The following is a 12,247-nucleotide window of genomic DNA, read 5'->3' on the forward strand; positions in this document are numbered from 1 at the left end:
ATCTATTTCAATGCCTTTAAGATTGCCTAATGTGTTCCTGAAGTACCGTATTTACTCAAATATAAGATGAGATTTGCCCCCAATCAGCATGGGGGGGGAAAAGTTATTTGTCTTGCATTCACATACAACAAAACCTCATTAAATGCATTATCTGTCATTAAGCTGCTGCCAAAAGCAGCCTATGCTCAGTAATGGAAACTAGCTACAAAGTTGACTTAAATGTAGCCAACACTAAGCATGATTATCAAACACATGGCTCATATTGGGTAAACATCCTGATGGGAACCTACTGCCAGGATAGCTTAGTACAGCCCACCCAAATAAAATATATAATGGAGACCATTCCTTTCAGCCCCCTTCAGTTCTGACTCTTTCAAGTTATGGTAAGTCACTACACTTAAATACATTTCAACTTCCTCTTTGCTCCCTCAGCTGAGCTATGCCTTTCTTTCCTATCTCTAATTATTCCTGTTTGATCAGTAGCCTTATGTCTGGCAAATACAGCCCTAAACAGTTCACCTAGAATCTTTCTGTTGCCCCTCTCTCAGCCTGTTGCATATGATTAGTGTGGCCCTGCTTCTACAAGGTGAAGCTGGATGAGATTGCCCTGTGCCTCATCTGCATATAAACTTTTAGAGGATCCCAGGACTTGTGACAAGAACACCTGGTTCCAATAATGAGTGGGGGCTAATTAGCACGTGGAATACACGCACATACTGAGCAGTGCTGACCTATGAGGTCATGGTGTGAAATGCTGTTGATTCTCTTGTGGGGCCTCGCCCACTGAACTGTATAGTGAATCATTAGTCTTTTGGCTTTGGACTAATCATGCATAGTTTGTGCTATGTGTAAGTAGGTACAAAAGTGCTGCTTAAGTGTTTTATGGAATACTGTGCTAAAACTTGTCAGAGCTTCAAAACTGGTGAACTGCATCAATTCTGGCTGAACTAAATCTGTGGGTATCCATACTAATTTGCCTATATGTTTATTTCAAAGTCATTGTTTTCAAATTTGCCCTTCACTTCCATGTGCAGGGAGGGCAGGTTCTTTAAAGTAAGGGGGGGGTGGGGCAGAAGGGGATGCAGGGGGAAGATGACTGCTGCTGTAGCAGCAGGAAGGAGACACATTCAAGGCAAATCTCCAATAATTAGATTCTATATCTGGAAAACTATAAGAAATTTATAAATTTCCCATATAGAGAATCTAATTATTGGAGGCTCATTGTATATTCAGGGTAGTTTTATGTATAAGTAAATATGGTAGTTCATGTTTAAAGAGACAGTAGGAGCAAACTTGACCTAAAACTTGAAGCTTTTGTTTTGTTTTTAAAGTTATGGTATATATTATATTTCTAATAATAGCTAAGTTTTGGAACAGTCATTTTTTAAATAAATATGCACTTGGTGAGTTTGCAACCCTGAACACGATGCTTGCTCCTAAGCAGAACACTATTCCAGCTGAGGAAATCCAAAAAGGAAACGAATCAATAATAAAAGGCACATTTTTTTTTTAGTTAATAAGATGGCAGCATTATAATGCAATTTAATTTTTAACAAATAGGTACATCTTAAATCTGTGTAAAAGGACATGGGTTAGGATACATCACTTTAGAGTTATTGCTTCAGTCGGTTTTCTTTTTCCTGAGTTTGATTGTAAAGGTGCACCTAATCCTTAAAAAAAAAAAAAAATCGACTTTGTCTTTTTACATGTAGAAAGCAGCGTATTGACTTGTATAAAACAATAATGCTTTTTAGAAATCTCTCGTGTTAAAGGTCTGTATAACAATATACATACATGGAAACTGGAGCTCTGAATGTAGATTGGCACACATTAAATTTTGAGCGTTCCAGCTGGGTTGCAGATACTTTCAGATAGGCTTGATGCAATGTTTTTAGAAGAATGGCATGGTAAATGTTTAGTTTGGACCAGTGCATGCAAGTTAGTTAGACAAATTCCCATCAAAAATCAAGGTACACACATTGAATAGACATGGTGATTGGCACAAGCAATTGAAAAAAGTGTTGGGTTCTCCATTTTTCAGTGTTGCTATGACAAGACTCTGGAAGATGCTTTAATTCAACAAAAATTGTTGGGCTTAATTCAGGGATACCTGGCTAACTTTTCTAACCTGTGTCATACAGGAGCTCAGTCTGGTGGTTCTAATAGTACACTTCTGACTTCTATTACGTGTAAAATCTGAGATTAAAAAATTGTACCTTAATTTTTGGTATGAATTTTAAGCTAATTTGCATACAAGTTTTGTCCTTTATACAAATAAGTGCACTGTTTTGAGTGGTCATGTTAATAGGGTTTCTGCAAGGGCTTTGACCTGAAAAGCATAAATTAACAAATGAATGTGGAAACCCTCTTAAAATTCACTTAAATTTGAGCACTAATTTTATATAGCCATGCTTGAATGCAAGCATCAGATTTACTGTGCTAAAGTAAATGGTGTGAGGCTTTTGCTTGATTCTTTTCCTAGGATCGTGCACATAGAATTGGCCAGACAAAGACTGTTAGAGTGTTCAGGTTTATCACGGACAATACTGTGGAGGAAAGAATAGTTGAACGAGCAGAAATGAAGCTCCGGTTGGATTCTATTGTCATTCAACAGGGTGAGTATATTGAATCAGCTTTTCTTCTCATGCACTTCATTATTTTTCTTCTTTGCCTCCCTCTTTTCATTAACTTGTAATGAAAATTACAATTAGTTAATGGTTGGATGTTTTATTTATTTATTTCTTTTTGACTTCAGCGGTGCCAATAAGTTACACCCTCTCTCTTCAGATAATGGAGTGGATGGTGTTTTTTCATTTTCTGAAATGTAGTGGTTTTTCGATATAATCGAATTTCTCATTGCATCACTGTGGAGGGCCCTCAACTCCCTAAAAATGGGTGTAATTACAATAAACAGAAGAAGATTGGTTGGCAAGGGCAATTTTAAGCCTTCTGTTTCTTTATGGGCATGTCTGCATGAGATGCATTAATGCACATTAGCTTAATTTAATGGTCATTAAGGGCATGTGTCTGTATGTGCAAGCCCTTAATACACATTAAAAATGGCGAATTTAGGCTAATCAGGCCTAAATTTGGTAGTTGCATTTGCAGGTATCAAATTTAGGCGCGATTAGTTAGAGCACATTAACGCATGTATAGACACAACCTGGCACTAACTTCAGTGCCAGGTCTGCCCAGCCACTAGGGGTACATGGCAGGGCTACAGGTAATTGGCACTACTAACTTTAATGCCAAGCCCTGCACGTGTAGGCATCTGCCAAAAATCACTTAATGTGCATTAAATTTAGTGCTTAAATGCATGCGCAGATGCACCCTATGAACAGTTTTAGAGTAGTGAAATATAGATGACTGAGGAAGGAAAAATGTGATAACATAATTGCTTTGATTTAACTTGAAATTGGCTAACTTAAAACAAAATACTGTTGTCACATTAACATGATGATTTTCACTTGAAACTAGAGCCCAGGAACAAAAAAGTAGGTGAAATATGTCCACTGGTGGACACCATATAGGCTTTTGTTTATTATTATGAGGGAAGGAAAGTGAAGGAAATATTTATTTAAAAACATTGGAAATTGTTCCTATGACTGAATTCTGGGTATACAAAAATTATTAAGCATGGAAGAGTTAGCAAGTAGTCTTTTCATTTTTGATATTTCCAAATCATTGGTGTAAAGTCATACTTTGTCTCAAACTAATGTAAACTCTTCAGTAAATTATTGTCTCTCTTGCTTTTTTTTTCTTCTTATTTTTAGGAAGACTGGTGGATCAGAACCTGAATAAATTAGGGAAAGATGAAATGTTGCAGATGATTAGACATGGAGCCACACATGTGTTTGCCTCAAAGGAGAGTGAGATTACTGATGAAGATATTGATCATATTCTGGAAAGAGGTGCAAAGAAGGTGAGGTGTAGTTTAAAGAAACTGGAGATGTTCAAATTGTCCTCGTAGATTAAGGTTACAAATATAATTAAAACTATTTCGGGCTCAAACTTAAATATTATATCAGGAGTGTAGCTAATGATAGATGATATCTACTAGTAAAAACCCTAAGAATCTCATCCTGAATTCTTAGTACATATCTATAAACTAATTTTTTAATTTTTTTTAAATCTCTTGATTACTTTTTCAGACTGCAGAAATGAATGAGAAACTTTCAAATATGGGTGAAAGTTCACTGAGAAATTTTACTATGGATACAGAGTCCAGTGTATACAATTTTGAAGGAGAAGATTACAGAGAAAAGCAAAAGGTAATATCTACATCTTCCTTGGACAAATTCCTGCTTTTTGGTAGTTGGACCGTAACTCATTTGCTGCTTGCTGTTGGCTTGAACACATGAGGCATAATATCAAGATGAGATTAAAAGTTAAATGTATAGAGAGCAATTATTAAAGGTACTGTGAAATTGTGTAAAATGCTGGATGTCTCATTTATTTTGTTATATTATAGATGGCATTCACAGAGTGGATTGAGCCACCCAAACGAGAAAGAAAAGCCAACTATGCTGTTGATGCTTACTTCAGAGAAGCTCTTCGTGTCAGTGAGCCAAAAGCGCCAAAGGTGAATTGGCAAATAATTAATATACGGGTAACAGATGGAAGTCCAGGGAAACAAAATTTAACTTCATAAAAATTTCCACTTATGAAAATGAATATTATGAATTAGGGGAACATTAAAGATACAAACTGTGGGATGGCCTGCTCAGCATAGAAATTGGAGGGAGAAGAGAAATGAAGCTTTTTAATTTTGAAAGCACTAAACAGGATAAAAGAATTTTATTTAAAACAAGACATTCTAAGTACGTGAGCACTGCACTTTAAGTGACTGAGTTTTTTGTAAGCTTTTTGGTCTATTCTTCAGCTTTCCAGTAATCTTGTTATTTAATTACTGAATTTGTAGGACATATAACTTACTAGAAATGAAAGCAGTAAAACAGAGTGCTTCTATCATTATTGTACAGTAGTTTTCATCATGCACTGTTTTCAAGTGATGTATGCTGGTATATACCTGCTGTGACTTGTTGGTAAGGCTGTTACCATGCTCTCCTGTAACCAAACCTCTAGTTTCTGGGAAGGTCTGAAAATGAACATTGTTTTAGATGTAAGATGCTTTCTGAAATAAATGCAATTAAAGGCAAGAGGTAACATACTGTGTCAAAAGTAAAATCTGTCTCTCTCCCCTAGGCTCCACGACCTCCAAAACAGCCTAATGTTCAGGACTTCCAGTTCTTTCCACCACGTTTGTTTGAACTACTGGAAAAAGAGATTCTGTATTACAGAAAAACAATTGGGTACAAGGTAATAGATTTGCATAATAATTAACTTAGTTCTTTTCTGTCTTCGCACTATATTAACATAACATTCACAATTGCAGTTAAAGGGGGTGACAGTGTACGCTACTGCGTTGTTCAGTTAATTCAAGTGGTGTAAAGTTACTTTGTTGGAAAGTAAATTAGAATCATTATCTGAGGAATTTTGGGGTAACTTATGTGAACCTGAAATGGAATTTTATCAGACTTTACATTATCTAAAACTTTTCAGGTACCTCGTAATCCTGACCTGCCAAATGCAGCCCAAACACAAAAGGAAGAACAGCTTAAAATTGATGAAGCTGAACCTCTTAATGATGAAGAATTAGAAGAAAAAGAGAAATTACTAACCCAGGTATGGTCACTCCCTCAAGAGGCTCTCCAGTTAACCTCACTTTTTTTCTAGTTTGGAAAAGCGTTCAGGAAAAGTGTTCAGGTGCTCTAGGGCCTGAGACCAGAGCTGGATCCCTGTGTCCCCGTTTAATTTAATACGCAATTTCCCAGACTAGGAATAGTCTGATTCCTTTGAGCAGATAGGTGTCCCACAATAGCAATGCATGATGCAGCAATGTAATTCTGCTTGTATTTGCCTGAGTTAATTGCACTAGATTCTAAGAAGTTACTCTAGGAGAGCATCTTGCTTGTACTAGTGTAATCATGTAGGGCATTTGTATACATGCTTGTGCCCCAACACTGGGTGGTTTTAAAAGCACCTTGTGCTGCATCACGTGCATTTATATAAACAACAAAATGTGCATCAGCGCTGAGAAAGTGGTGACAGTTCACTTTTGAACTAAAACACATCGAAGGTGTGTTAATTCAAAAGCTGAGCCCATCAGCTCGTTTGCAGAGCAGGCTCGATTTAATCAAGTCTGCTCCAATGCACTGGAGAGCCAGACAAATGCATGTGTATAAATGCTCCTAGTTTCCCCCATCTGTTTAATCAGGTAAGCTGTGAAATGATGTGGCTGACTGAATATTTTTATAGTAAAAACAAGAGCCAAATGACAGAAAAAGATTTTTAGTTACTCATCTGTTTTAATAATATCTTTACCCAAGTGAAATGGATCCATCTTAGGGGGACCAGGGTATTATTAAGTATCTAGCTGTTCCTGGTTCACATGTGTCCACATCAAGTGTCATTACTGTGGATGTTATCTAGCAGCAGTTTAAAGTATGAACTGCAGGAAAGATGCAACAAGGATGGTCCTGGAGCAAAGCAAGTATTCCCATTGAATGATTTTTAATGGGTATCTGATGTTCTTTCTCTTGATGAACATGTGAAGGTACTAGAATGTCAGCTTCTGAATATGGAGTTGATTCTCCTCTAGGAGTGGCCTTTGTAAGAAGAAATAGTGGAAGATTAGGGAAGAGTGGGTGTTCTGTGATTTAATTAAGGCCTTCAAATTAAAGGGAGGAAAGGATGGGATGTGAAACTGTGGAAGAGGGCATAAGCGAAATTGGATAATAACTACACTTTTAGCATAAACCAATTTACTGGCAAAATGCAGTGGCTAGGATTTTGTTGTTGTGGTTATGGTTTATGACATCGGGGCTTTTCAGGGTGTTTTAATAATTAATTTTAAAGTTTTGGTTTTTGATTCTTTTTATGAGCAAAATCTAAAACAGTCAACTGAAAGACTTGTGCATTGTCTACTTCTAATTGCTTTAAAGGGATTTACCAACTGGAATAAAAGAGATTTTAACCAGTTCATCAAAGCAAATGAAAAATGGGGCCGTGATGATATTGAAAATATAGCTCGGGAAGTTGAAGGGAAAACACCAGAAGAAGTAATTGAGTATTCAGGTAATATTTTCCTATTTTTAAATGAGTTATTGTGTGAATGTATAACTAATTGGTAGTGGATTGTTCCTGGTGTATTTATTTTCCCAGTTTGAAAGTGTAGACATTTTTCATGTTTGTACTGGGAATATATCTTTATTTTTTGAGAAGTTCACGTATAACTACTTGAAAAATTTCAGGCTGGGAGCATATATCTGACTTGGGAATAGAACATGTATTTAGATACAAATAGATCCTCTATAGTTATCAGTGCGGTAAGATGTCTATCAATGTAGCTATTCCAGTTCATTTTCTTTTACAATCAACTGAGTTTTCAGATTCAACTCTTAACTTTTCATAAGATGGTTTTTCTCTATTTAAAAAACAAAAAAGCCCTTACTTTTGATGAAGGAAAAGGTAAGTATGCCATTTGAAATTTAGTTATGATTCTTTTTCCTTCCTTCTAAGTAAACAGCAGGCCTCCCAACATTTTTACATGCCACACTTTTAGAACATCACTGGGAGAGGGGCTTTTTGTATATGTTGCAATTGATGATAATGTAATTCTACTTTATTCTTTAACTTAACTGCTTAACATTTTAAAAAAGGCAAATAGCAGTGCTAAAGTCAAATCAGCTACTGCCTTCTTCTGAGACTTGAAGTGGCATTTCCCACTGTAATAGCTGCAGGCTTCTGGAGTCAGAGTTTAAGAGTTGTTTATGGATAAACACTAGGCAGTCATGAAAATCCTACTAGCTGCCTGTCTGCATATTAGGTAGCTCAGTACCTTTTGAAAAACTAGCCCTGGTCTCTGCCTACAAGCTGACATTGCATGTGTTTTGGGATAAGCCACTTCATCCCAGGACAGATTGCAGTCCATCAGACATCGTCCATTTCTGTTGTCTGGGGGGTAAATCCTAAAAAAAGGTTAATGCCACAAGAAGTATTGACAGTTTATACTGGCATATGACAAAGTATCTGAATGGTTGTCCCAGGTTTATATTGTGGAATCAGTGACAGAAAAGCAGCAGTGAATTAAGCCACTCACTTTAAACTCTGATTAGAAGGGTGATATGTATACACTTCTGTCCTGGGGCAAATAAGCAGTATCCAGGGACTGCTGTTCTTCCTCTATCCTGCTCCACAGGTGGAGGGATGGAGGAAAGACTGGGGAGTTTGGTTGCAGAAAAAAATGGAAGATAGTAAAATAGCAGTACTGTTTCAACAAAAAATCACCAGCTTGATTTGGTAATGTAGTTCTCAGTACTAGTGCCATAGTGACTTGGTATTATACGTTTGGGATTTATGTATGTAAGTAAAGGAAAAGTAAGTGAGCAATATTTTAACGTAAGGTTTTCATCATAAATTGTTAACTCAATGTGTTCCAATTTGCCAAGTGTATGAGAAGAGGCTAACAAGTGACTTCTGGTTTTTAGCTGTGTTCTGGGAAAGATGCAACGAACTCCAGGATATAGAAAAGATCATGGCTCAGATTGAAAGGGGTGAAGCCAGAATTCAGAGGCGGATTAGTATAAAGAAGGCACTTGACACAAAGGTATTTGTCCTTTTTTTAGGGTTTTTTTTCCTTTTAATCTCTTCTTTAAGGCTAAATGGACCTAGCTTACCTACCTTTGTAGGGATGTGATCTCTGCCAGGCTTAAATCACTCTTTTGGGGCCCAGGGAAAAGGGTGGAGTTGCTTCTTTTTCTCAGTCATTATTCAAGGGTCATCATTTCTTTCCATACTGTGGAAAAGTATTTGCAAGCTTGATAACTGCTCCACTGATTTGCTAATTTCTTCCTGTTGTGGATGATGCCCACATTCTGCCCAACTATTTATAAATGACTTAATCTACTGCTAGTTGACACCTCTTGTAGTTTGGCAACACGAATTATTCAGCCTGTGAAATTCTTAACAGCCTACTATGGTCTTTGGAGCTGGGAGAATCAGAAATGAAATGGTGTCATTCTTCCATGTATAGGGCCAAAATTATACTATCCAGAGTGTGGTGTCACAGTATTATTAAGTTATAGTACTGACACCTGTTGGGTACAGCGTGGGATAAAAGATAATTGGCATAAGAATATACACACCTCCAATTCTTTAGTGTAGAGGAATTACCAAAGACTTTATGAATTTGACAGTATACTGCACTGGAATTGTGACAGTGTTCTAACAGTAAGAAATACTTACCTTCCACACCTTGTCTTTCTATAGAGCTCTACTGCTAAACTACCAGTGGGATCTGAGTGACAGTTTTGTGGGTATGATACTGCTGTTAGGGTGCAGAAGTCTGTACTGGATCACTGACCACCTTAACGAACATGTCTGGATCAGCTGTCCATGTCCCTGTTCTGATATTGAAACTAGTAATTTCAGCACTAGATTGTGTCTCTTGGGCAAGAGTGATTTGCACGTTTTTATTTTTATTGTTTCTCACCACTGGCTCAGATTTATTTAAGAAACTTAGGCTGAAAGTAAAGCACGTTGCCTGCCAACACAGGTGTCCAGGTAATAAATGGTAAGATGGAAAGTGTCCATGGGAGCATCTTACAAAATGCAAGCCACAAATGACTCCATAGCCCCTTATAACAATCTAATATCTACAGTACATGAGCACAAACTACAGTGCGCCAGAGGAAAAGAACAGGAGGAACTTACTTCCAAAATATTTTTTAAATTGTCTCTATGGCTGGTGCATGTGAACTATATAACTTGATATAAAAAAATTTGTGTATCTAATTATTTCATACCTTTGCTCAAATATTTTTCTTCCTCTTAGATTGGCAGATACAAGGCGCCTTTCCACCAGCTAAGGATATCATATGGGACTAATAAAGGGAAGAATTACACAGAAGAAGAAGATCGCTTCTTGATCTGTATGCTTCACAAGTTAGGATTTGACAAAGAAAATGTTTATGATGAATTGAGACAATGTATTCGAAACTCTCCCCAGTTCAGATTTGACTGGTTCCTCAAGTCCAGAACTGCAATGGTATGAGCTGATTTGGATCTATTTAATTCCTGGATGAATCAGAAATTCTCATCTGCATACTGTTTTGTTCCTGAATATTTTTAAGAACTATCTGTACAAATGCTACTGAGGATGAAGTGGTTTCATAGCAGGTTGTGAGGCAAGGATTTTTGTGGGTGATACCTTTTATTGGACAAACTATATGTTTGGGATAAAGTTCAAGTGCAAGACATTCTTCTTAGCAGGTTGACACTTAAATGTACTTTTTTTAATGTTTTAAGTTCTGATGGGAATGTAAGGCATGCAGGCAGTTGAAGGGGTATGATAAATTAATTTGTCCCACGGTTGCACTGCTCATCAATATGCAGATACAAGGTGCATGTGTGCATACAATACATATTGGGGTGTGTGTGTATTTTCATGCAGTTTCAACATTTAACAATTTGTGTGTTTGATGTCAGTTTTATGCTTTTTGTCTACTATATGGAATTCTTGCAAAAATCTTACTAAACATAAGACAATTTGGAGTTTAGAGCTCAGAAAATAGTTACTGCACACTTGTGACTAATATATGTATATAGTTACAGCAGTTCATATAGGGCTGATTAATTATAGATGCAGTTTGCATCATAGGAACTTGCTTTTTATAGCCCTAAATTGAAAACTGGCATTAGGGTTTAATTTTTAAACCAGCTAATAGGGATAATTTAGGAATTAATTAAGCTTTTTAGACCATGGTGAAACCTTATTTTGTGAGTTTCACTCACAACTTAATACTTTTTGTCTTAGTGAGGTGAGATTTAATAGTAATTTCTAAACTTCTGTATTTAATCATTCTACAATGTAATAATTTGTCATAAGCAGTAATTATAGCTGCCCTAAGTTTATGAACTTTTAAAAATAAACCTTTAAGAAACCCCACAGGCTCCAAGTAATGTAAAGTCTTGTTTGGAGATGGGTATGCTGTTGATTTTTTTTTTGAATAATCAAGTTAATGTGTTGTGTATAATCAGGAGCTGCAAAGGCGATGCAATACCTTAATCACTTTGATTGAAAGAGAAAACATGGAACTGGAAGAAAAGGAGAAGGCAGAGAAGAAGAAACGTGGACCAAAACCCTCTTCGGTGAGGTTTTTTCCAAACATTAGCATCCTAAATGTCTTTTCAGCTGGTTTGATAACCTACACAGGCTACATCTCTGCTGTTCTAATACGTTAGTGGGTGATGTGTTGGCCGTCTGAGAAGTGCTACCTAAAACATTGTTCTGTGTCCCATGTGCTTCTGTGTTACACTTATTAATTTTCCAGTTTAACTGTAGTTTTCAAAATCAAGTGCTTAACTGCAGCTTTCAGACCCTATCTTTTAGGAAAGTAAATCAGAGTTGTTTAGCTTTTGGAAGCCTAATTTTAGGCACTTGGGCCCAAAATTTTCAGCCTTTTTGTTTAAAACATCATGAGTAGCAATAGATCTCACTCTGGACTTTGCCTCATGAATCAGTATAGCTATCTGGCAAACAGACTGAGCCCCCATTTCTGTGGGTATATTTATTCATAAATGCAAATATTATATTGGTGTTCTTTGCTTGTTAATCATGTTTGCATTGTTACCAAATTAATTTAGTAAGCCATCTGTATACATTTAGGATCCAGATGTGTTTTTCTTATGCAAAAAACCTGCTAAAGCTCTTATCAGCAGATATCTAGCATAATTGGACAACCGTATGGTTTAACTAATTTTGACTAACACGTTAAAGTTATTGGTAAATTCAGGGTGCAGTTTAACAGAACATTGATGCACCCCAACTATAAGCTGCCTTCTCCACCTGGCAGTTTAATGATGGCATAACATAATATTGTACATGGTCAAAGGAGAAGCACTTGTGGAATGGGAATGTGTGTGTGTTGTATATGTGCATATGTATGTATCTAGATATAGATGTAAAGGCAAGTGGCTTTACAGAACTCAGATTTGTTTCTTTTCGTATCTTCTGCTTCCCGTTCACACTTTCTCCCTCAACAACGTATCAACTTGTCAAACCCAATTCACTGGCAGTATGGGTAGGATGGGCACGGTGCCTGCTGTATTTCACTTCCTGCATCTCCTAGAAGGAAGTGACAGAATACAGGAAGGATGTAACAGATGAATAACTGATGTAAAATGA

General features: G+C 36.7%; 1 protein-coding gene across 1 annotated transcript in view; it reads left to right on the forward strand.

The window, feature by feature from the left end:
• Window positions 1-12,247, forward strand: part of SMARCA5 (SWI/SNF related, matrix associated, actin dependent regulator of chromatin, subfamily a, member 5) — a 53,190-nt gene that overhangs the window by 40,234 nt on the left and 709 nt on the right. Inside the window, exons 15-24 of the mRNA XM_019521836.1 lie at window positions 2,483-2,615; window positions 3,774-3,922; window positions 4,152-4,271; window positions 4,472-4,582; window positions 5,206-5,319; window positions 5,563-5,685; window positions 7,005-7,137; window positions 8,550-8,668; window positions 9,896-10,108; window positions 11,101-11,211. Coding sequence (XP_019377381.1) covers window positions 2,483-2,615; window positions 3,774-3,922; window positions 4,152-4,271; window positions 4,472-4,582; window positions 5,206-5,319; window positions 5,563-5,685; window positions 7,005-7,137; window positions 8,550-8,668; window positions 9,896-10,108; window positions 11,101-11,211 — 1,326 coding nt within the window. The remainder of the gene's footprint in view (window positions 1-2,482; window positions 2,616-3,773; window positions 3,923-4,151; window positions 4,272-4,471; window positions 4,583-5,205; window positions 5,320-5,562; window positions 5,686-7,004; window positions 7,138-8,549; window positions 8,669-9,895; window positions 10,109-11,100; window positions 11,212-12,247) is intronic.

Source organism: Gavialis gangeticus, unplaced genomic scaffold (assembly GCF_001723915.1).
Source record: "Gavialis gangeticus isolate Ggan-Ray unplaced genomic scaffold, GavGan_comp1, whole genome shotgun sequence".
NCBI lineage: Eukaryota > Metazoa > Chordata > Crocodylia > Gavialidae > Gavialis > Gavialis gangeticus.